Here is a 26,241-nt window from a genome sequence, read left to right as displayed (position 1 = left end):
TCCAAACTCTTCCTGAGCTCTGTCAGGCTTCATGTTGTGACTGCTTCTCTGGGGAGCCTGTGCCAGTATCCAACCACTCTGTGGGTGAAGAACCTTTTCCTAATATCCCACCTAAACCTCCCTGACACAACTTCAGGCCATTCCCTCGGGTTTGTCCCCATCATCACGGAGATCAGTGCCTGACCATACGGGAGGGCATTTCCTACGGCAGTCTCACACCAGCGCCCACCCCGGATCACAGTGCAGATCTGTTAATATGTATTAATCAACTCTAAATTAACCTGCCTTGCAACCAGCACCGCTTGGCGACACCTGGCAGCACTCCTTAGCGGGGGGTCGTTACACCATACACGTTTTATTTTCCATACAGCGTTTACACAGTGCAGGCTGCACCGGCTCCCGGCTCCCACTCTGTCCCACCCCATCCCACCCCACGGCTTCCCTCGCAGGGCTCTGTTATCCCGGGCTGGCCCCAGCCCGGCACAGCCGCTCCCGCGCCGCCGCGGCCTGCCCGCCCCTCCCCGCAGCCGGAACGTGCCGCGCGGGGCCGCGTTGCGCGGGGAAGGGCGCGCGGCGGCACCGGCGGCCGCCATGGCGGTGGACATCACCCTGCTCTTTAAGGCCAGCGTGAAAACCGTGAAGACCCGCAACAAGGCGCTGGGGGTGGCGACGACGGGGGACAGCGCAAGGGACGAGCTGCTCAAGCGGGGCACCGCCCGCTCCAAAAGCGACTTCACCAGCCGGGCGCGGGAGGTGGTGAGTGCGGCCCCGGGGGGAGGGCGAGGGGCAGCCGGGGCCGCCGGCAGCGGCTCCGCCCGGGCGGGCAGCCCGCCCCTCACCGCCGCCTCGGAGCGTCCCCGGGGGGAGCGAGCGGGCCCCGGAGTCGCCCGCAGAGAGCCCCGGGGCAGCGCTTTCCCACACGGGTGTGGGCTGGGAGCGCGGCGTGAGAGCCGGGGCCCGGCGCTGCCGCGGCGGCTGGGGCCGGCTCCGAGCCCGCCTGTCGCCCGCGTTCCCGCTTCTCCCGGGGGGCTCTGCCGGCCGCGGCCCCTCCTGCCGGGACTGCGGTTGTATCCATGCGGATCCGCCGCCGCTCCGGGCCGTGCCTGCGTGCGCACGGGGCTTTCCTCCTGCCGGCTGCCACGTAACAGAGCGCCGCCGTAGCACACGCGTTCGGCAGCGTTTGCAGTGCTGCTCCCTACGTGCTGCCTTTGGCTTGGCTGCTTCCCCTGTCACACGGTGTGGCTAACAGTTAAGTGCCAGCCCCAGGCAGATTACATGTACAAAGGTAATCGGAACGTTTTAAGAGTTGAAAAGACAAGCACTGAAAAGTTAAGGAATTACAGAGGTGAAAGCAGATCAGCATTAATAGCAGTCCTCAGCCCACAGTCGTTCTGTAAAAACAATTTTGTTGCATATTGTTTTCTTCCATGCTGAGTCAAAGACAGGTTTTGAATAACATATCTTTGATAAAGCACTGGACTGTGTTTTGAAAAACTAAGGAGTTCTGAGAAGACAGACTTACAGAATGGATATGCAAGTTTGGGACTAAATAATAATGCACAAGTGGTTTATAGTAGCAGAGGAAGCAGGAAGTCGGAGGTTTTTAGGTTCCATTCTAGATACTCATAGCCACAGATTTGTTTGCTCCCTCTGACCGAGCCTTTTGCCCCACTGCCATCAGTATTACCTCTATCTGCATTTTGATTCCTTCTTCTCAGTTTCTGTGTCTCTATTTCAAATAATTTACAGTCTCAAACTAGGTTCATACCAACCTCTTCCTCCCTTCTAGTCTTGGCTCCCCTTTACCTTCCTACTACCAGGGCTTCTTGGCTTTTGCCTCTTCCCAAGTTTGGTTTTCTTTTTTAAAGTTCTAGTCATACTCAAGCCTACCCTCACCTCCATCCTCTTCTTGCCCTGCTGTAGTCCTGTGCAGTGAGAGCATGCAATAGCCGTGTCCTTTTTTCCTGCCCTGGTTCTTTGGTTTCCCCCTGTTCACAGCTGCTGTTTCCTGGTGATCCCAGTTTTTTCTCTGGAGTCCTCACTGTTTCAGAGTTTCCTCTATGCACTGTCCAGACAACAGAAAGAAGGACAAAGGTGTGGAGAAAAGTCTCTTGTTTAATTTGTAAGAGCATCAGGTGAAGTAAACAGCTAATGCCAATGGGTATGAGCTGAACTGTCTGAGGGGGACAATGGTTTCAATTAATGGCACTTATATAAACAATGACTGTGGAGAAGAAGCAAAAGCTGAAATGGTGCGTGTTGACAGCTGGCCAGTGAGAAGGAGCAAGGTGGACTGGCCTTGCTTCATAACTCCTGCACCTTTGTGACAGCGAGCCAGCAGCCCACCAGACCACAGAACATCATTTTAGTGTGTGAATAAGACATTGAAACTGCAGCTAGAAGAATAAGCTGTATAAATAATGTAAAATAAATGATGATTATACCTGTTTGTTTCAGCTAAGTACAGTTCAGTTTGATTATGTATGTGTCAAACCCTCTTTCAAATACTTTGTTACAGCCTTGATTAAAAATTTAACTGCTTCAGCCAAGACTGTGCACCTTGGCTTGGAAATGTAATTTTTGACAGATGCATTAGTTCCTTAATGTGTTTCTTTTTTAAAAGCTCTCCAAAAGCTAGTGAATTCTTGTCACTGTACAGGTTTTTTATTTATTTTTTTAATCTGAGGAAGGTATCAAATGTTTACCTAGTGTTGTCTATAGAAGTTTTAATGAACAACACTGGTCAGAATCCGTATAGGCTAATAGTGATAATAAGCTACACTTAGTCACCACTTTCTTTATGCCTTACTTGGTTGTAGAATAGAATATTTCAGTTGGACAGGACCTACAACCATCATTTACTACAGCTGCCTGACCCCTTCAGGGCTGAGCAAAAGTTACAGCAAGTTATTAAGGGCATTGTCCAAATGCCCCTTGAACACTGATGGGCTTGGGGCACCAACTACTTCTCTGGGAAGCCTCTTCTGGTGTTTGACCACCTGCTCATTATAAAATACTTCCTAATGTCCAGTCTAAGCCTCCTCTGGCACAGCTTCGAACCATTCCCAGTCATCCTGGATACCAGAGGGAAAAGACTGGCACTTCCTTCTTCATGTCCTCTCCTCAAGAAAGTGTAGAGCAGTGAGGTTGCCCCTCAACTTCCTTTTCTCCAGACTAAAGAAGCCCAAAGTCCTTAGTGCAAGTTCTCAATCTGACATGCAAATATGGACATAGTAAAATAATAGAGTTTACACAGAGACCTACTCCTTTCACCATTATATTCTGTGTGGGTTTGCATAGCCTTGCAGGTAGAGCTGTGCTGATGCTGCCTGTGCTCCAAGCTCCAGGAATAGCAGCCAGCTGCTCACAGCTGCAGCACAGCTGGAGTGTGGGACTGGGTAGGTGTTCAGCTGTAAGATCAGAGATCTCTCTAGCCCATCCCAGAGAAGTTTTGTATCACACAGTTAATGTGCTTGAGCACTTTTCTGAAGTGTATTAAGCTATATAACTGTCATACATTGAATGTTTTCATTCTCCTTTCTGCCCCTGAAGGACTGTGAGTTTTGCTGTAGGATCCAAGGACTGTGGAGACTTTTTTGAGTTTTTACTTCTTTTTATACAGTCTCTAAGTGATGTTGAAGAGGGAAGATTGAAAGTGCTTAGTGTTTGGAGAAGAAGCTGACAAAATTGTAAGCAGTAATCCTACACAGCTTCTGTGTTTATAATAAAGGTTCATTGCACTTGGGAGATAAAGTTGTAAATTCCTATTTTACATTCTCAAACCTAACTTTTTTTTTAGGGGGATTGAAGGAGGCACAGAGAATGTAGAATGTAAGAGTTTTGACTTGAATCAATATTATTAGGGGAAGCTGGTTTAGAGATGTGTGCTCTTAGTGTTTTGTGTTAATTGCGGGAAAATACTTCAGCATTCTGTGTTAATTCGTATTTTTTGAATTGGTTATTGTATGCTCAGGTATACTGTGTTGCTGCAGTCTCTGGGGAGCTGATGAAGGTTTTTGTATTTGAGATTAAGCTCTTAACACAAGGATGTTATGAACTCATCTATATCCATGGTAATGTTAGTTGCAGAGACTGGTGTTGTTGGTGATGTTATTAAACTGTGATAAAACTGTTCCATCCATATAAATCGAAGATAAATGTTATGGCTCTGAGCTGTTGAAAGTATTTTCTTTGCCTTGGCATTGACCCACCACTGTTTATTTGGTTTGGGATTTTTTTGGTCTGTCAGCTGCCATTGTACAACCATTGGGCTCTCTGATATGTAATGTGACTTACGCTTTTTTATGGTGAACATTTTTGGCACCTCTCAATCTCTTTACCAGCTGCATATTGACTAGGACCAGGTAAGAAGTTATTGTTAAGGATCAACAGGATCCTGTAGCTACAGGAAAGCTACAGTTACAGTGACAGATTTTCCATTACTTACAATTTATAAAAGACTTATAATTCATTATGTGTATATTAATGCTTTTTAGGGAATGAAAACAAAACATTTTCTTTATCTTACACCTTACAGTGACATGGTTGTTTAAAATACAATATCCAGGAATATTAAAGTTTGCAATGCTTCATACTTTTATATAGGCTTATGTAGTTGTAGCAGTGTGATCCTGGACACCAGGTACCCACCAAAGCTGCTCTGTCACTCATCACTCTGCCCTCCTCATCTGGGCAGGGGAGAGGAAATAGAATGAAAGGCTCATGGTTCAAGGTAAGAACAGGGAGTGATCTCTCAGCAATTGGGTCATGGGCAAGACTGACTTGAATTGGGGAAAATGAGTTAAATATATTACTAATCAAATCAGAAGAGGATGATGATGAGAAATAAACCAAAGTTTTAAAAACATTTTTCCCCCACTCCTCCCATCTTCCTAGGCTGAACTTCACTCCCAGTTCTCTATTTCCTTCCCACCAGTGGAACAGGGGGACAGGGAGTGGAGGCTGCAGTCAGTTCCTCACGCGTTGTCTCCGCTGCTCATTCCCCAGCAAGGGAGGGCTGCTCACACTCTTCCTCTGATCCAGAGGGGTGTCCCTTCCACGGGAGGCAGTTCTCTGTGAACTGCTCCAGCGTGGATTGCTCGTGGGTTCCTGCCAGCAAAACTGGGCTAGTGTGGGCTTCTCTCTCCACAGGTTCTGCCAGGAGACTGTGCAAACTTCCCACAGGGTTACAGCTGCCTGTGGGCATCCACCTGCTCCACCATGGAGTCTTCATAGGCTGCAGGGGCACAGCTGCCTTGCCTGGTCTGCACCAGGAACTGCAGAGGAATCTTTGCTTCAGCACTTGGAGCACTGACCTTGGTGTCTGCAGAGCTGTTCCTCTCATTCCTCTCTCCTGCTGCAGTTACTGCTGTGCAGTAACACTTTTTCACCCCTTTCTTAACTCTGTTATCCCAGAGGCACAGCCCCTGTTGCTCTGGGCTCATCCTTGGCCAGTGGTGTGTCTGTCCTGGAGCCAGCTGGCATTGGCTCTACTGGACATGGGGGAGATTCTCACAGAAACCTCCTCTGTAGCCCCCCACTACCAAAATCTTGCCACACAAATCCAATACGTTTGTTCCTTGGTATGATGTCAGGTTTGGGATTAAGTTAAATGACTGAAGAATTTTAAAGATTAGAGCAAAAGTATTTAAGTAAAAAAATTGGGTTTGCAGTAAGTGCTCAGTGACAAACATAAGCAGTTCAGAGCCCCAGTTTATGTGGCACTGGTTCACAGCTTTACAGTGCCTTAAATCTGTTGTTTTGGATGTTTTAAAAGATTGTCTGTTTTGCAAAGTGTGTGGCGTTTGAGCTTCTGTTTTAGGACAGTTTTAGGAAATCTGACTCTTTAGGCCTTTTACTTTTTTTATGGCAAATATGAGCAATTGGGAATATCATCTGTCAAATATATTTTGTAGATATTTGAAAATACTGAAGGAACAAGAACTTTTTATGATTGCTGACTGTTCAATATGTGTTAGAAGAGTGGAATCAAGGCTGATACAGCCTATAAACAGAAATAAATATAAATTAATGGTCAAGCAGCATTTCATGGTGGATTTAATTGCAGTCATGAATAAAATCTGTTTTGCTTTGGGAAATTCTCTTTTTTAAGGCTTTGCAAAAAGCCAAAAACTGAAGAGTTGGAGCATGAATTATTCAGCAACAATATCAGGCATAGCTGAAGAAATATCCTTGAGAATGGAAAATTTGAAAAGTTAAATGCTTCTAAATCTTTAAATGAGAAATTTCAGAATGATCAAATGTCCATGTTTGAAGCTGTTGAACACATAAGGATGCCAGATTCATGAGGCTGCAACATCTGTTATTCATATAAGTTCTGTGTATGGATTCTGTAGGATGATTAAGTGATTCTTCAAAAAAAACCTGGTACAATAGGCCAATATTCACACAAAAAATATGTTCAGCTGCTCTGTACAAATGTGTAATGAGGAGGAAAAATCCCCACATAAAACTTGTCTCCAAAACTAGTTCTTGCAAGAGCCAGAACAAATGGCATTGAATATAAATTTTAAGCAAACCTTTTAATTACAAGGCCACTTGACTTTTGTAGTACATTGCTTTGGTTACCCATAGGTCACTGCTGACTTTCTAATTTTATTTTATTTTTTAATTTTACATACTCTGTGTAAAACAGCTTTTCATGTGTTCCTGTGAAAATACAACTTATTTCATTGTTGGGAATGCAGCCTTAGGGATAATTTCAAATAGCAGTGCTACTAGAAGAGATGGCGAGCTGGTGTTTTGTCTTTGGTACCAGATTTGAGATATTCCTGCACATCTTTGTATATCCTGTACAGATTGGTATTTAGAGCATTCCCCTAGGACAGAAAAATGAGTGTTTGTATATGGTGTTAACAGTTTATTCATTGCCACTGTCACTGCATTGAATAAAGCCTAAAAAAGGCACAGGTAATGTCCAAACCAGGAGCTGGTACCACAAACTGGCTATAGAGGACCACCTTGAATAGCATGATGTAATTGCTGACAAACTAAAAGGGAGTGTTTTTAAGCATATGTACTTTCTGAACCCTTTCAAAGTGTGCAGGATTGTTTGAAAAGGTACCAAGAATAAAGTTTAGCCCCTGAAATTGTGTAATGTAGACAGTGGTAATAGAGAAAGACAAGATCCTCACTGGAAAATTTCTAGGTGTTTACAAATAAAGTTTGAAAAATATTAGTAGATGAAATCTAGAGAACTAGATTTCAAACAGAAGATTCCTCATGTTTAATACAGTTCTAATATGATAAGAAAAAAGTTGATTTGCAGACTGGGAGGTCCACAGGCTTTTCCACTGCCTACTGGTTTTAGATAAAACTTCAGTGTTTGGCAGGTACCAATGTGCTGACGCAGGGAGTAACACCATCCTTGTTCTAAAAGTAAAAGGTATAGAAAAATAAAAATGCCAAATAGTAAATGTTTTACTGGCATATAGAGTAATTATTATAATGCTGGTTCTGAGTCAAATTCAGGTTGGTGACTTCAGAATGAGTCAGGTTATATATGAGCTTTTCAAAGGACTGGAAAATACCCAAAATAATGAAATAGTCAGTTTGCTGTATTATTTTTTATGGGATGGGACATGTATTCTCCAGGTCTAAAACAGAACTGAAAGAGACTTAATCCTTAAAACTTTCATATCCAAGAGTGGTACCATTGTGGTGAACACAGGCAGAGCACCAAAGACTGCATGGTCATGTAGTGAACTGCTTCTGTTGTAATTGAGTAGCTGATACTTACCAGTGCAATGAGGGGAATGGCCAAAAATGGTTTAACTTGTGTGCTTTAATGGTTTTGGTTTTATACTCAACTGAAAAATTATAACCTGATTTAATAAGGTTATTTAATACAATTTTTTGACTCTACTGATTACATAAGAATAACTCCCATGAGAGAATATTTGAATGCAGGGAAAATATATACGGTTTGTGGTGTAGCCAAATTTAGAGTCTTTATTAGAAATGAATGACTGTGCCAGATTTTGGACAGTGAGTGATATTTCAGTTCACTTAGGTTTTAATGAGAGATAAGTTCTCTTAAATTGGGCCCATTGCTGAGGTCATTAGGATTTAATTCTGACTTCTCCCATGAACAGTCATGAACAGTCACTCTTTACCTCACTGATGATGTTGCATTTTGTACTCATTTACACGTGCATGGGTTTCCCTCCCCCATGTTGTAGGCTGAAAATAAAATTTTAAATTGCACTTTTTCAAATAGGGGGCTACAACGTTCTGCTGTCTAATATCCCAGATTTATCTCTTCCCCTGTGCAAATTACAGTTAATGTTAGTTTTTTTATTATGAGCATTTATTGGTTTTACTTCTCATTTCCTTCATCCTTGTTAGAGAAGTTTAGTCTGAGAGATGGAAGGGAAAGATGATAATTTTAATTACTAGATGAGAAATGATGTAGTAGATGATTTAAAAAGCTGGTTAAGGAAATAGCAGAGGAAAGATTGGGGAAAAAAACCGAAAACAACTTGAAGAAGAATGAAATGCTATTTGGTACATTAGGACTAAATGCCAAATCACTAATGTTCCCCATGTGATGCTTCTGGTTTTAGCAAAAATCACTTCAGAAACAGTGAGGAGGGTATTGGTTGGCCTTGGGGAAAAATATGAACTCCTGCATTTTGGGAAATGTCTGTACAAATGTCATTGTTTCCTCTGCTTTGTTTGTTTGTTTTAAAGTACATTTTCAACTCCATGTGAGTTGTTTTCTGAATTTAGCAGAGCAGCAGGATTGAAAGTTGGCTTGAGAGACAACTTTCCTTAGTTGCCTGTTAATTTTGTTTTGACTAACTGGACTTCATGTGGTGCTGAGGAGTCCCAAAGTATCTAACACTGCAGTTCCCATTTTGAGGATGTTGTCTTCGTCCTCACCTCACCTCCTTCTAGGCTGGTTGTGGGAGTTTCGTTCCTGGCTTGGAGTTAGGGCAACTGTTACATCCTACAGCTGCTAACTGTGAACTCTTTCCTGGCTCTGGTATTCCCTTAAGATGACACCTTTTGCAAGTTCTTGCTTTTTCATCCTGCCACAAATAAGGGTAATGTTTGTGGAAGTTTGTTGAGCATGTGAAAGTGGAAGAAAGCTGAGATTTATCATAGGTAGCTTCCTTCTTTTCTTAAACATAGTTTACATTAGCATAACATCTGAAGGGAAAAATGGACTAGGGGGCAAGGTGGTGGGCTTTGAGGTGTCTGAAAAGCTGGAGAGACACAGTGGAAAAGATAGACAATAGAAAGTGTGCAGGCATAGCTGGAAGTAAGTGGAAGGATCGAGGTTGTAGAAGAGACAGTCTAACATTAGAGGTAGAAATATGAGTAAAAAGAATGAATATCTGGAAATTTGAGACTGTGATATAGTTCATCTAAACAGGGAAGAGAGGAAGTGGAAGAAGGGAGAAAGAAGATGGAATTTAATATTTTCAGGTTAGTGAATTTGAGTTAATGAATTGATACATTTTGCTGTTTCTCTGAGTTCTCTATCAAAGATTTTGAAGCAAGAACAGCTCATTGTTTTGAGTACTTGGTGCTCTGCCATTGCTACAAGCTTTGGGCTCCATATTTATGTATTTTGAAATACTATCTCTTGTTTGGGATGGAAATGAACATAAAAGTAAGCAAACTCAAAAGAATATCAGTGTGATTTGTTAAGAGATGTAGCTGTGGGATTTCTTTATCCAGCTATTAATACTGAGGCCAAAATAAAGCTGATTTCTCTGTAAGTTAGTAACTTTAAGGTGTCTGATTATTCTCCTCTGCTTTTATGAAAATAGAACAAGTTTGGTAGATAGCAGCCCAGAGAAGGTTTTAGCTGTGACTCTTCCCAGCATCCTGCAGTTCTTTCTGTGTGCATGGTGTATCCTGCTTCTTCATTTAGGTAGAGGGGGATGTTGGACTCACACTTGTGTTTTTGCTAATTGAGACTCATTTTGGTCATCAGGGTTAGTTACTGCTGTAATGTTGAGCTGATAACTTGTGAGTTTTTGGTAATGAGTCGTTTAAGTTTTTGTGTGTTTCACCATAGACAAAAGGATACAATTTTTCAGTGAAAGATTATGTAGTTATATGCTCTGTCTTTGAAATTTCAGTCCACTGTACTTGAAAATATTTCTCAGACTGGCAGATATTAAAACCTGGCATGATAGCTTTAGCAATGAGAGCAATTAAAGGGTGAAAATTTGAGGTATGAATCATTTCCAGTAATTCAAGGAAAATGTTCTTTAGTGTTGAAAATATTACACTGTGGTATAATTGCATAGAATGTTAAATGATGGATACTTTCTTGAAAATTAGAGTTTCCTGGCTTCAGGGTGGTGTGTCAAAACTTTGTCTGGCAAAAAAAGCACATTTTATAGTGATCAGGTGTTTGTTGTCCCTTTTTACCCTTTTTTTCTGACTCTGCCTTCTCTTTTGATGGAGGCTGGTGAGATCTGTGGAAAAGTGCATGTGCTGCATCGACTCAAATTTGCATCTATTCCATTTCTGCAGGTATTGTCCAGCATTTGAAAAGCAAAATGAAAACCAGATACAATTAAATGTGATCCAACTTCCTTTCAGTCTTTGATTTTCACTATTAATGGATTGCTTGCCATATCACACTGGATGTTTCCTTTTATTTGTAGACTTTTAAACAGTTTTGAATATGGATGTAATTTCAGCGGTTCTAAATGGAATATTTCGTTTCTGTGGAGAAATTTCCATAGATGCAACTGACTGGTGTTTCCCACCTCTTGAATTTTTCAGTTGAGTAGAAAGAGTGGATTTCAAGTGAATGTATGTGAAGGTTCTGTGGGGATGTCTATAAGTTCTCAAATGTTATATTGGTTAATGGTGGAAAATAAAGAGAAGGGATCTTGGTTTTACTCCTAAATTTATTGGACCTCTAGTATGAAGTATTACTCTAATGGCCTAACTAGAATAACTATAATTTTCATAAGGTCATTCTGTGATTTTTTAATTTTTTTTTATTTTTTATTTACGGTAAAAGAACATAAGAGTGTTTAGTCAAGGTGGAAGTTAAATCTCACTATATTTAGAAGACCAGAAATAATCTTGCTGCAGGACGGGGATTTCTGGAATAAAATACACACCTGAGGCATGTCAGGTAAAAGAGGAGGTGCAAAGGGAGCATCAGGTTGTACAGGAGCCCACCATGAGTGCGCTGGGAACTCCTCACTGGCTCTGTGGTGGCAGCGTGCCTGTGAGTGCAGAGCAGCCAGAGTCATCCACCTCCAGAAAAGGGGAGAGCTGATTAAAAGGGTAAGAAAACAGAGGAGTTTGTCAGTAATGAGTTGAAAACAAGGTGTTTTGGGGAGGAAAACAGACTTGGAGTTCTGAGTTGCTGTAAAAGTCTTATTTATCTGCTGGTTTTCAGACTGATGGGTAAAATCCAGGTGTTATTGCATGATGGATATTTTTTTCTTGACTATTTTCAGGTGATTTGGATGTTTTGAAAAACAAATTTGAATTTCCAGGGCTTCCAAAATTTCTCTCTCTTAAAAATAGCCTTCCTTTGAGAGTTTTTGGCTGAGCTATTGGTCTCACTTTTCCCCAATCTCCAATTTAACAAGTCTTTTTTCCTGCTTTCTTTCCTGAAAAAGGAAAACATTGCATGAGATGTAGAAGAATATACTGCTCTCAGGATGCTTTGTGCGTAACATACGGCATGTTATACATGGTATCTGCTTTTTGTATGACTAGTTCACTCATATTAAAATAAACACTGATAGCAAGCAGGCATGAAAGACAAACATGTAGTGGTGATGAAAACCGTTTAATGATTAGTAGAGAAATATATTTATTGAAAATAAAAACCATGTCTAATGGCTCTAATGGTGGCTTCTCGAAAAACTACCATGTTGTGGTATTTGCAGTGCTGTATGTCCTGTACAGTAGATATTGTTTAAAATTGCTTGGGAACTGGAGCTTGCAATTGTGAGCTTGGAATGTCCTGCAGATAATTAAGTTGTGGTCAGGCCTTACAAAAATAAAAAGTTCTCGAACTATGATTTTATAAACATGCTACAATAACATTTCTTTATATCTAACAGTTTCTTACAGAAAGCTGATACTCTCACAAGGAATTGACTAAAGGTAAAACATCAAGAAAGAAAAAATATTAAATTAAATCTTCACTTACAATGCTGACAGTTTGCTTGTAATATTAAACAGATGTGTGTGTTCATGGGATATTCTTCTTTCAGAACCTTGTTGCATACTAGTTTTCAAGTGACAGCTACAAATTTTTGATTAATTTAAAATTCTGCTTTCTTCAGTTGTCTTTGTTATATGTTATTTTCTTTGGGTCTATTCAGCTGGACAGTGTGATGCTGGCTTGCTGTGATATTTGAGGGAAAGTATTCCTTTGTGTAGGCTTAAATTAAATTTACTCATTCAACTATATAGAAAAATTATTACATGTATGCAACTGTACATATATGAAATATATATATGTATTTCTTGGGCATGATATTACTTTTGCATATCTAAGGGTGGCATTTACTAGTTCTGGTTGTGGGTGTGGTGGGGCATAATTTGGCCTTTTTATTTAGTAAATATTGCACATAGAAGTCAAGAACAAAAGAATGGTGCCTAATTTTTTTTTAAGATGTACATTTAAGGAATCATAGAGAGAATTATCAATTAAAAGGAAAGTGTATAGCACTATTAAAATGACAGAATGTTGTGTCCAGTTCTGATACCAACCTTTTCCAGAAGTGTGATAGTGGTGGGGTGTTGCTTTGTTGGGTTTTGGGTTTTTTTAAAATAGAAAGAGCTACAAAAATGATCTGAGGTCTGAAAAATCTACCTTGTAGTGAGAAATCCTTTAACCTTATTTTGTTACAACATATGATCATAAGTAAAAAAGTCTGATTTCTTCATGGATCCTATGAACAGCAAAATAAGATACAGTACTGGAAGTAGTACACATTATTTGAGGTGTGATTCAACTGATCCTTTGATTTAGTAAGTTCTGCATCACTTGAAATCTCTTAAGTCAAGTGCATGTATTTCAAAATACATACAGTGCTCAACAAGTAATGCAGCAGTTAATGCATAGAGATGGCTCTGGAATTCCTTTCTACATATGGGACACTGCTTCATACCAAAGCAAGGAATTGGATACTGGTTTTCCAGATGCCAGACTACTGCTCCAGTGGCCTGTGACTCTGATCAGTCTGACCTTGGACGGTGCAAATGTATGAATGTTCTCTCTTCATTTTTAATAATAAATGAACTTACAGGAAACAAATCTTGCTAGAGGATTTCTAAAATAAAATAGTTGTATTTGACTTCACAGAGTGCTTAATCTATCACAGACGTTTGTTGCTGTGAAGTAAGCAACCACTTTTTAATTTTTTTTTACAGTCATATTTCTTCTCCACAGATTTCAGTAAATGAGTGATATACAAAGATGGTTAAATTATATATATTTTTCTATAAGTTTTTTTTTAGGGCTGAAGGAATCAATATCAAGTGATTGTTGATTAAATAGTGCCACATTGCTGTAGTCTGCATACTGACTCCATTTAATATACACAAATAGGATATCTTTCTTTTTTTTTTTTTAACGATTGTGTAAAGACACAATGGTACAACATGAGTGAGACTAGCTTGTAAGAATACACTTTATTTTTCTTGATGATGTTGCTTTCACTTCCCAAATTTTTAGCTCATTGTGGAATCCATTGAAGTATAGGTGGGAAATACTTACAAGAGCCCTTGCAAGTTTCTTGTTTCTTATGGGCTTGACTATGATGTAAAGGAGTTTACAGCAAATACAGGAAAATACTTATTACAGACAGTGAAAATGTGAAGAAGAAAAAGGGAAAACTGTCAAAGAGTTTATAAGCTGTCCTAAGGTGTGGCCTAGTGTAATTTCTTATACTTATTTATTTGCTGCATACAGAATGTGTGGTGCTATGGCTTGCCTGTTTCACTAACTTGACCATTTCTTCACAATTTATTGTCTAAAAAATTAGAGTAGTTTCAAGAATAGTTTGTGGGTTCCCACAATACACTTGAAATACTTATAGTTTTATTTTTTAGGGAAAATAAAGCATGTGTATTTTTGTTGCTTACAATGAAGGAGAAGAAGCCTTGTCTATATAGCTTCTAAGTAAAGATTGGGACTTATTTTACTGAATTAAGCACATGCACCTCCTGCAAATCCTATACAAGAGTATTGTTTCAATTTTAAAGAAGTATATTTAAAAGTATCTATTAGAGATGTAGGGGAAGAAGATAATGCAAATATTGATGGATTTTATCTTTTGAGTAAAATTGCATGCTAGTTTCAAAGACAACTTTTATTTGCTTATACATGGTTGCTACTGATGCTCTTACATTTAAAAAAGAGCTACTATTGCAGAATCCCATAGTCTGCTTGCAGGCATTTTATGGATTGAACTGTCTTGAGCAAACTGATTTGTATCAATCATTTCTTAAAATGAAGCAGAAGTAGTTTTTTGTTTTGGTGAAAAAACTTGTGAGTTGTGGTGGGATTCTGTGCAGCCTGATGATCATGGACAGGATCTTGATCTTCTGTCTGAGCAGGCATACAAATAGTTTGGTCATTAGACTGTGTCTTTCTGCTGGGGTTTTGTGGTGGTTGGTTCTGCCTTCAGGTTTTGTCCCTCTTGTGGATGACTTTGAAATAATATGAATAAAATATTAATAATGGAAATTCCATGAGATAACATGCCCACTTGGAGACAGAGATTATATTAACATAGTTCAAATTATCCTTACTACCAGTGTTTAAATACTATGGCTTTGGCAGAAGAACTCTATAGATGTCTAGATTTGGATCCTACAAAAATAACTTGTTTGACTGATGCTGATACTGTTGCCAGTGAGATATTGTTGTTGATTAAACACATATGTGTTTTTAACAAAAAAATATTTTCTATTGGAATTTTATAAGTAAGACGATTGTTGTAATACAAAGAAACCGAAACTCTTGAATAGTAAGTTGTTTGGAATTAAGTTTCCTACCTCTTAAGGCTGTGAACTGAACTATTCTATTGCCTTTTGATTGCATGGTGTGTTTTCTGCTTTAAATTGCTATTACAGCAGCTGAGTCTCTAACTGAGAGCAGAGCTAGATTCCCTTTGCAGAGCGTTTGAACTGTTAACTAAGCAAGACATTGAATGATGCAAGATGAAATCGTGGTTGTACTGAAACAGAGTTATGGTTGATTTAATTGAAGAAAATGCTGTGCAAAAAATTCTTAGCTGAGTGAAAGTTTAATTCTTGCTCATTGTTGGCTCCACATTTTATCTTGACTGAGAGTGAGGATGAAGGCTCAAATTAGAGATTATGGAAAAAAAGTCTTCTCAAGTGTTCTTAAGGATTTTTTATTAAGGTATATTTCTTTCTCCCTTTTTTTTTTTTTTTTAGTTTTGTTTTGTTTTGCGAGAAATGAACGGATTTAGTTGAAACTATTCAAATATTGTTCACTTGGGTCCTAAGAGAGCATTCCCCAAATGGGAAGGCATTATGAGTAAAGACATTTCTAATTTGTGTCACTTATTTGTATTTCCAAAGATATGCTGTATCCTAAACCAAAATAATTCTGAGAATATTTATGCATAACAGTTGTTGGATAAAACTAGCAATTTTCTGAAAAAATGTAGTTTTTAAACTCTCTCTGAGTTGTAGCAATTAACCTACATGCACATTTATAATTCTAGAAAATGGACAGCATATTACATTCAAAGACTGGATCTGATAGACTCAAATTGCTTAAAACATCAGTTATTGAAGATGTCCCCCTGGGACTTTGAGAAACTATTTAACAGATGAAAGTACATTTTGAAAAGTCTGACCTTACAGGCAATCATAAAATGAATCAAAACAGTTCTTTCCTCCCCTGAAATGTACAGAGCCCATCTGTATCTAATCCAGTAATTATAGACTGAGTTCAATTACCTTTTCAAACTTGGAGCAGACTGGAGACTAGGCAGTGAACAAACATAGGGTTTTGTCTAGACCTCAATTGACCACAGTCTAAAACTTGAATTTATATGTAATTTTATTTTTAGCATCATTTGATAGTTTTTAAAGGATTTATTTTGCTACCTGGTTGCTGGAACATGAGGGTTTTTATTTGTTGACTTAGTGTTTATGGTGACATTTTTTATTCCCGTGAAGTTAATAAAATGGCACCAAGTCCTAAGAGTTTACTGTATAAATAATTTTTAAATTTTAAGAAAGTAGATTAAACAGCTCTTTTGAATTTTTAATATTGCCACAGTGAAATTATTAAATAATCTGAACAAAATTATGTCATTTAATGCTGTGCTTATATCCATATATTTAATATTCAGATTAAAACACCCGCCTTTGATGGCTTTGGCTCTTTTAGAAAAATGAACCCCGGCTACCTGACGGCAGTAGTAGCAGTAATTGACACAGATTAGAAACTGAGCTGAAAATAGATTTTCAATTATTTTATTAATTTATTTCAGTTAAAGCAAATAAACTATCTGTTCAGTCACACAGGCAATGTTAGAGAATACATACACAGCTACAAGTCATAGCAGTTGGTGTAAGTTACCACTCTGACCACCAAGGCATCTTTTGATATTATTCCACAAGCAGAACAAACCACATAATATATAATATAATAGACATCTTACTGAGAGGAATCTTGTGCTGCTTTCACTGTCTGACATAACTTTTCCAACATGGTGTTGTTATTCCTTATAGGACACCTCTGAGCAGCCTTCTCTTGGCAGACGCTCTGTGCAGCAAAGCTGTGTAGTTTCAGAACCCAGCGCTGGGGTTGTTACAGAAGAACATTTCCTATCTCTTGGGTAGCAGTGGAGGAACGATGATTAAGGACAGAATAAATGCTTTATTTTTAACTTTTAATTGTGCAGTGTGCTTTTGATAGATAGCATGGCATTTCTTGGCAAGTGAAGCCTATGATAATTAGTGCACTTAGTTGAACTTACTTATTCTTAATAATAATCAGTATTTTGTAGCAGTTGCTGTAATTAGTTAAGAATGTGGTTCATGATGACTTCCAAGTCAACACGTATTTGATGAATAAGGCACGCTGTTCCAGTAAGTAGTAAATTTGACATGACAAGCAGGAGTCTTTTGATGTTTAATTGGCTTTCCTTGTAACACTTGAGGAAAAAAATGATCTAATGCATGTTGCATTGACCATAAAGCTGAAGCCCAAGAGATTGCTTGGAATGTGTTTTGTCTCCATATTTTGTAATAATGGGAAAAGCTCTCTAATATTTCTCTTTTGGCATGTTTTTTTGGGTGGGAGGTATTTGGTTGGTTGGTTTGGTTTTTTAGTGTATAGTAGTTTGCTGGATGAATGATACTGAAGAGGTAATATGGAAATGTATAAAATTATATTAATAATCATAATTTTTAAGCAAAATTTGTAATAGTATTTTGTCAGGAAATGTAGTAGTATATAACATCAGTTGGTTTTGTTGTTTTGGTTTTTTTTCCCTCTGAAAAAAGAAGGACTGTCATGCACTCAAAAGTTAGAAAATCCAATTTGAAATTTCAGTCCTTCATCAAAATCCTATTTACATAAGCATTGGGAAGTTCTTTATTTCTCCCTGCTTTAACTCCACATCAGGAGCCAAGAAGACCTTTCAGCTGTTACTAATAGCAAATATCATTATCTGTTGCACAGTTGTATTTGTATTATTAGATTTATCATAGAAGATAAGATCATAATCTGCTTCCAGTAAGTCCCCTGGCCCTTTTTTTTTTCTTCCTCCTTACCATTATGACCATAAGAAATAAAATTCACCTAGAAATTCTATTAAAGTTTATGCTGCCATAGAATGTACCATCATACTGCAATGGAAAGTAGGGATGGTTGATGTAAGTTTTTGAATTTTTAATAGTTCTGTGTTTCAGCTTCATAGGAAAAATCTGCTATGACCAGGATGCAGAATCTGTTTCCTGTGCTCCATTTCGTTGTACACAGCTTCAGTATTGTACAGAACTTCAGAAATGAAAGCATTTAAGACCAAGAGCTGGAATGAGTATATTCTGAGAGTAAAGTAAGTCAGTACCTGTAGCCTGCAGGTTACCTGAAATGAGAAGTCTAGATTCAGCACTGTGTTTATTGGGATCTGGATAGTTTTAATTCTAAAGGGTAGTGACACTACTGACCCCAAATTCTAAGGGTACTAACAGTAACTTAAGAATTATGCTGGCTGCTATAGACAGAATTTGTGTTACAGGAAAAAAGACTATTTCGTAGTCTCAAGATTTTTCATGACCACATCAAGTGTTTTTCCCAAGTGAAGGTTGGTTGGTTCAGTTCAGTCTCTTTGCTCATTAGACAAAGGACTTTGTTTCATGGCTGTTGCAAGAAACTACTGTTAATTTTCAGTTGCATTCTGACACTGCCTGATAGATATTCTGCTGTGTGCGTTGCATATACTATATTTGTAGTGTAAGATAAAAGCGGTACTAAAAAACCAGCTGTGTTTTTAGTTTAATGGAAAGAGAAATGTTGAAAGTGAAAGCATTTATCCTTTGTGCTTCAGTGGATATTTGTGTGTCGGCTGTTTTCAAACCAGATCACTTGAGTCAGCTCCTGTAATTGTACATGTCCCCTGCCTCGGAGCAGGCGCTCCAAACCCAGCAGAGAGCATGCATCTTTTAGCTGCCTCCATTCAAGGAAATGCATTAAATTTCCCTCGTAATATAATTTTTAAAACTAAAGGGAATATTAACTTTATTATAATCCCTGGTATAAACTTTTGAAAAAAATTGTAGTTCTTTGGGAGTCACACTATTTTCTCCTGTTTCACTTATTTAAAAGAAGTACCTTTCTTTTGCCTTCATTTGTTCCTTCCAGCTCTTACATTTTTGACATGTGCTTTTCTCTCTGCTTCTGTGTATTTTTTGTCATAGGTTTCTGTTGAAATCTGTCACAGTTTTAGTGTCACTGATTTCTTGAATTTACACTCCATTTGACTCCTTTGTTACTATAGTTATTTCTTTATTTTTGGCAGGTTTTCTGTACATTACAGAATTAGTAGACATTTGTTCATTTAAGTGGGAAGAAACTGTTAAATACAAGAAGGATAATTTGGTTGCTCACAAATACCTAGTCAGTCATTTTACTTTCTGCAGTAGAAGGGAGGCTTTTTCCTCTTGTTGCTGATTTATTGTATAAGACAAAGGAATTCAAAGCTCCGCCTATGTGAAGCTTAATCTTTATAAACAATTTGTCTTTTTTTCTAGTCTTGTCCAGCTATTGCTTTATGGACCTTTTCCTTTTCTTGACTTAATTTGTGACATTAATTAGTATTAATAATGGCAACTAATCAAGCAATAAAACAATGTTTGCAGTCATTACAGTTACGCTTTTAAAAAACTTTCTAAAGTGCAAATTCTTGAAATAATTTTAAATAAAAGAAAAATCATGTTGAGTTACTTAAGCTATGTAAGGAGTCACAATACAGCTAATTTGATACAGTGCAACAAGATAGAACTGAACAAAATTATGTGAGTAAAACTTTCTATTTAGACACTGGGGTTTATTTTCCTTCTTTGTTTTTCTATCCTTACTCATTTTTGTCTCTTCCATGCTCATTGATGTTGTAGTCAGACAGACACTTGAGTTGCTTATGCAGGAACCACATCTGAGTTGCTCTGTAGGGGACTGAAGAACATTCAGGACAAAAAAGATTAAATATCTTCAAACTGGTTTAGCTATCCTGACTTTAAGGTTTCAGGCACCGCTGCATCCAACACCACTGTGTTCAACAGTATGCTTTTCCATTTGTATGACATTAGAGCTACAGGCATTTGAAATTGTTTTGTGTTTCTGTGGGGAAAATTGTAATTTTGGAATGCTCTGGTTCTAATGTTGATGTGCCAAGGAGTAGTACATGTTATTAAAACATGAGGTCAGGTTAACCCTCTCCTTGCTAGCTTATAGATAGCATTAAGTGTTTTGTTCAGGCTATTTTGAACACTTTCAAGGAGAATATTTTACATCCAAAGAGATTTAAAAATTGGTCTGGGAGTTTGTTTCTTTCCCCTTTAAGTGTGGGGTTTGGGTTTTTTTGCTTTTGTTTTGGTTTATTACCCTAAATAAGGGTCCTGTTCTTCCAATATGTGCTAGGCTCTTATGTCTCTGATATCCATCTCTCATTCGCACTGTAATTATAATTACTGTTTTAGCTCAGGTATACCTTACTTTTCATGTTTTTTCACTCTTTTCCTCAGACCATACCCTTCTGCTTCTATGACCCTTTCAATCTGCAGTTCTTCCCTTCCTGCACTTTTTAATGTTTCTCTTATTTTTCCACCCTTGTGCCACAAGGAGCTTTACCAGCTCCTGTTCCATTCATCCATACAGTCAGATATCTGCTTGACATTTGCTACTTAATCCCTACCAGTATGGTAAAGTCTCTTACTACTATTAAGTTTTCGTGTTCTAATTGTGATTCTTAGCCTTAGCATTTTCATATTAAAGTTGCTAATGAGATACATCCTCAGCAGGGAGGTACTTCATATTTATCTTTCTCTCTTCCTAAGCTCATGCCAGCGCATGAGCAGAATACTGAAATACTGATGAAATGTGTTTCAGTAATACTGAGTCATCTGGAGTGCAGAGCAGAGCTGTGGAGCAGTGGCGTGACATTTGTTAAATCAGGTGTTCATAACCCAAATAGAAACTGGAAAATGTACTATCACTTCTGTCCTTGACTTAAGAGTCTGTTCACTAATTCACCTAAGAGCTGTGAAACATTGTGGCAAATTGCAGTAGCATTTTAGTCTAACCTTGAGTGAAAATTGTACACAAACCAGTATCCATCTTAAAAGTGATACTCCAATTTCTCCCTGTGCTTGTCTGCTGAAACACAAGTATTTTTCATGCAGTTGTTCTGTTTTTGCCCAGACAATGCAATAGCATTTAGCTACTGCAACCCAACCTGGGCAATCTGGTTGTTATGGCAAAAGATGGAGGTAACATTGACTTTTTCACTGTATATGGATTGGTGAGATACAGTGAAACTGTTTGATAGACACAGAGTATTAACACAAAGCATTTTAGGAAGTTTTACAGCTTAATCTGTAAGCTCCTGGACAGTTTGTATGTGTCTACTTGTTGACATAGTGATGATTTAGTTGCTTGATAGTTCCTTCTTGCCTGACATTCTACAGCAATGGCCGTATGATATACGTATGGCAATGGCCATATGTATATCAGCAGAAAGTTGTGAAATGAAGGTCTCTATGAAAATGGTATCATCTATGAAATGTGTGTATCCCAAACTGTTGAAAGACTGTGATGTTGCCTATAAAATAAAAAGTTGGATGAAGGAAAGTAGTCAGTGTTTTATTCTCTCTACCAGAGCATATTTCAGGTAAGATAAGAACACAAATTCATTTTGCAAAGTAAGTATTCTAATAGATTTTTGTCTTCTGAAGTTCTTCTGATTCATCAGAAGATTCATCAGAGTTTGTAGAGTAAGCACAATCTTTTTATTGCACTGGTGGTTTCTGTGAACTTATCTCAGTGTACTTAAGGTGCTGGATAGCCCATTCAGCTCTTACTGCAAAGTCCTTATGAACAGGAATCTGTCAATAAATACATATCAGAGACTCTGCCACCATCTTGTTTCCTGAGATTGTCTCACAGCTGGCTGGGCACTTAGTAATTTCAGAACGGAGTCCGTGTTCCTTTCCCGAGTAGCTGTGAGGATAATGCTGTAGTTTACAGCCCTCTCTTCTTGGAAGCCCTTTGGAGTTAGTTGACTGCTGATTGGAGCCTCAGACTTAATGCAGCAGTATACAGTGGGGTTATGTCTCAGTATTGATGCTGTTTCATTTTATTACAGCCAAACATTTTACTTCCTTTTCTTGTGTGTTTTGGTTTTGCCTTAGTTGTTGTTTCTCTATCTCTCCCTATTTATGCATGGTGTGTTTTCTTTCCTGTGGACGTGTACCATCAAAAAGCCACCTATTATGCGAAGTTGTGGGTTCCTATGAATTTGAGACTTCCTAGAGATAGATAAAACACTCAGAAATTAGTAATCTGTTGCAGGCAATGGTAGCCAATTACAGGATACAGGTCAGTTAACTAGGAGACAGAAACAGATTGTTGTATTTTGAGGTGTCTTGCAAAGTTGACTTCAATGAGTGTCTTTTGGCATTTGTATTACAAGCCAGGCTTTGTTATGTCCATGTGAGCCTTGGTTTGGCTGAGTCTCCTGGATCACTCTCTCCTACAGACTTAGCTAAGAGAAGGAGACCAGAAGCTTATATCTTTTGAGGTTTTCAGAGTTTGTACTTTGGCTTGTGAACAGTTATTGTCTTACTAGAAACTTTTGGCTTTTTAGCAGCTTATTTTTTTTTTTTCTTTCTTGTTTGGTAATGTTTCTGTCATTGTATAATAGAATAATTGAGTTCACAGTTGTAAATAAAGCTCAACTTCATTATTTATTTTTATTATTTTCCTGATACAGTTTGATTATTTTGTATTGATATGGTCAAAGAAGGCTTACATGATGACTTATACAACCACCAAAAGTGTCACAGAAGTTTATTGTAAAACATACAGGAATTAGAGAAATCATCTGTTAAACTGTATTTTTGATAGTTTCCTTCTACTGTTACTTCAGTATTTTTCACAACTTTATGTAGCTATGACAGATGTTCACACAAAAAACTATTTCAGTCTATTGTGATGTGAAATTTTTTCTAGATTTTGGGCTGTGTTTTTTTTTTGATGTTACATTGTAAAGCACATCAGTGTTTCCTCATGTAAACTTTTCCTTGCTTTTTGAAACAAATGCTGTTGGTCTTTTAACTCTTACTTAACTGACCTGTAAATGCTTAATTAGTTTAACCTTGAATTTCTTTATGTAGCAAAATTTTTGCTGAGGGTCAGCATGCTGGAATGTTTCAGGCAAACTTGTAAATACTTGCACTATAGGAACCACTATTTATGAACATTTTTTTAGCTATGTTGACATATAAAATGCTTGCCAGTTTTTTCATTTTTATTCTTCTCTGTTATTCCCAAACTTTTTATATGAGAAACTCATAAAAATTTTTGTGCTGTGTTCCTGTTGGCTTTGCAATGTCAAAGAAGTTTCTCATGATTGCTCTTATCATTAAAAATGTTTCATATATTTATTGTAGCTTTTTAAATCTGAAAATCCTTAGCTTCTTTTTTTTTAGTGATTGGCATTTGTACCAAGTAAAATTAAAACTCAGATATCTGAATACTTTGTTAAAATTGGTTAAATGAGTATGATTAAGTTGTAAGAAGTAGCCCATCAAGTAAAATCTTACAATTGCATACAGAGCTGGCTGTTGAATTAAAAAAACAGAAACCCAACTTTCATTTGCAATAGCACTGTTCTGATTTTCATTAAATAAATTATGTTTTACTCTATTTTGTTTAAACTCTAGATTAATTTCTATGGTTACAGCGGATATAAATCTCTAGATTGCCTTTAAAAGGGATTGTTTATTCAAAACAGGACTGACAGTCTCTCTTCAAGAGAAGCTATTACTTAATTTTATTTTTCTAAGTTTAAATGCTTAAAAAATATTTGTAATGATACCCCAAAGGCATCATAAAAATGTAAAAATTATTATAGTCTAAAATTACCAAAATTACAGGAAGTGGACATTTAAAAAATCTTACTGAGATTCATGGCTGAGAAAAAGTAAGGAAGGAAAAGTGCCTTACTTCACAACTTGAAATCTTGTCAGGGATTTCTGCTTTCAGTGATTAAAAATAATACATTTGAATTGTCAGTATTACTCAGATGTGAGAGAATAGCATTGATTTCCCTTTTAATTACAGCTAAAACTTTCTCCTCACAAATTCTGTGAGCACTTTCTAGAGAGAAATTTTTATGTGACTATTTTTTCCAGGTAGAAATTATTCTTCCCATGGTGGAGGCATTTTTTCATAGGCAAAACAGCTGGCAAATACCCCTAGGCAGATGAAAACCAGCATGAAAAACTTTGTCATGAGCAAATCCTGGGGTTCAGAGATACTTTTTATGGACACTTCATTATGTTACCGTGGGAGTATAATGGTCATTTGGTCATGGTAGCTAATTTAATAGAAATATGGAAGGGCAGTGTGCTCTAGAGGAAGAGATTCTTCTCTTGGACTTTGGTAAGGTCAGAAGAGTCTCGAGTGGGAACAAGATAAGGTGTCACTGTTCTGGTGCTTTTAGTCCCACTTGTGCTCTGATAAATTTCTAGCCCTTTTTGTAGAGTTCAGAACCTGACATGGTTTGCCTTGATAACAATTTTTAAGACACACATTTCTCAAAAAGGGACAAGATGAGGTGAATTGGTTAATGTTTGGATTTCAGATTGACTGTTAGTATTCCTCTCTGGTCTAAGAGATATTAAAAGGATTATCCTTTTTTTTTTGTGACTATATTTTTCCTCACCTCAGTTTGCCGTTATAAGGACTAGTAGAGAAGAGTTATTTTCCCTGGGGATGGAGGAGGTATTTTTTTGTATGGTTCTATTTCCTAGGTGCTCTAACAAAGGAGTAGTGGCTTGCTCAGAAAAGGCAGTGAAGCAGAGCATTTGAAGTGGGGCAGAGGAGATGTGTGTGCCTGATGGGAAATCTCTGTCTGGGTTTCCTGAGGATTTGGGTGCCTCTCTCAATGAGTCACTCGGCATCAGGTGTAGAAGGATTTACGGGGCCCAGGAAGCTCCTACCATTTAGGGCAGAGGATCCAGCTCTTGGGATTTCTTGTTACATGAGAAGAGGGGGCAGAAGGGCCCTTTGTCTTAATTTTTATGTTGATACCATAAAGCCCTTGGATTAAAATTTTAATGTGTACAGAATTGGCTTATTTCCAGTATATTTATTTATTGCTTTTGTGCCTGATCTATACGTGTTCTTTACATAAGGATTCATAAGCATCTAATTTCTGCCTGGGTGTTGGTGCTTTAGAGGGGGAGAAACTTATTTGGTATAAATGCTAGAACAATCACTAAAGTAATATTCAGTCTATGTAATACAAATTAAGGTGATGAAACGTAATAGAAGTATTTTTGCATTATGAACATTATTGTACCAGTGATGAAAATCCAGGGAAATACTTGCCCCTCTGAATACTACTTTTGAAACAGAATAGGTGTTGTGTCGGTTCGTGCTCTACATCAGTGTGGGTGTATGAATGTAAATACATCGATAATACAGAGTTCTGAGTGGGAAGGGCCTGGCAGAGGGACTGTGGAGCCTGAGCGAGGCTCAGCTCTGCCCGCGGCTTCAGGGAGCTCGGCCGCGGCGGCGCCTCGGGCTCGGCCCCTGTCCCGGTGTCAACCCCGGCCCCAGGCTCGGCCCCTGCCCCAGGCTCGGGCTCGGCCCCGGCCCCAGCCCCAGCATCGGGCTCAGTCCCGGTCTCAGCCCGGGCCCCGGGCTCAGTCCCGGTCTCAGCCCGGGCCCCGGGCTCAGTCCCGGTCTCAAGCCCCTGCCCCAGGCTCGGCCCCGGCCCCAGGCTCAGTCCCGGTGTCCGCCCCAGCCCCAGGCTCGGCCCCTGCCCCGGGCCCAGCTCCTGCGGTGCTCTGCAATGGTTTACGCTGGAACAGATTCAGCTTGGTCCCGGAGTGAAGCACTTGTGCATGGAACTCTCTGAATTGCACCGCAAAAACCTTTCAGAAAATCAAAAGGTTTAATAATAATGGTTAGGAAGAGTAACCATTTATTATTGAGTATCTGTTAAATGAGACTGGACGTCTCTCTTTATATTATAGAACATTTTTCAGCCAAGAAAATGTACGACTAAAATGAGCTCAGACTGTGAGAACAAGGGACAAGGAAAATATCTCTTACAGAAAGACACAAGCAACGTTGAATGCATTTACTGAAAGGTTGTAAATGGAGCATTTTCAACAGCAGTGGTAAAGGCCAGTTATTGTAAATAAGTATTTTGACCAATTTCCTTGTATCTCTCAACCAAAACATCCCACACAATTGTTGTGGGGTATATATTTTAGTCAATGAGGTTTTGGATGATTGTGTAAAAATATAAATGTGAAAGAAAGTTATGATTAGAGTTTGACAATAAACAAGAAAAAGAGAAATAGTAAGTTTTATTAAAATCAGATGTTGTGCTCTTTCTTTTTTTTTAATTGCAGGTATTTGTTGCTGCTGACAGTAAATGAAAACTAATTACTAAAACCATTTAGCACGATGCTACATTGTAAGAAACCTACTGT

General features: G+C 38.5%; 1 protein-coding gene across 1 annotated transcript in view; it reads left to right on the top strand.

Annotated features, from left to right (window-relative positions):
- The first annotated feature begins 553 nt into the window (after nucleotides 1–553).
- Nucleotides 554–26,241, top strand: part of STX18 (syntaxin 18) — a 57,705-nt gene continuing 32,017 nt past the window's right edge. The window contains exon 1 of the mRNA XM_015624668.3: nucleotides 554–756. Within this exon, the coding sequence (XP_015480154.1) occupies nucleotides 592–756 (165 nt within the window). The 5' untranslated portion in view covers nucleotides 554–591. The remainder of the gene's footprint in view (nucleotides 757–26,241) is intronic.

Source organism: Parus major, chromosome 4, assembly GCF_001522545.3.
Source record: "Parus major isolate Abel chromosome 4, Parus_major1.1, whole genome shotgun sequence".
In the NCBI taxonomy this organism is placed as follows: Eukaryota; Metazoa; Chordata; class Aves; order Passeriformes; family Paridae; genus Parus; species Parus major.
The sequence above is the reverse complement of the archived record's forward strand: the minus strand, read 5'-3'. Positions and strand labels throughout refer to the sequence as shown.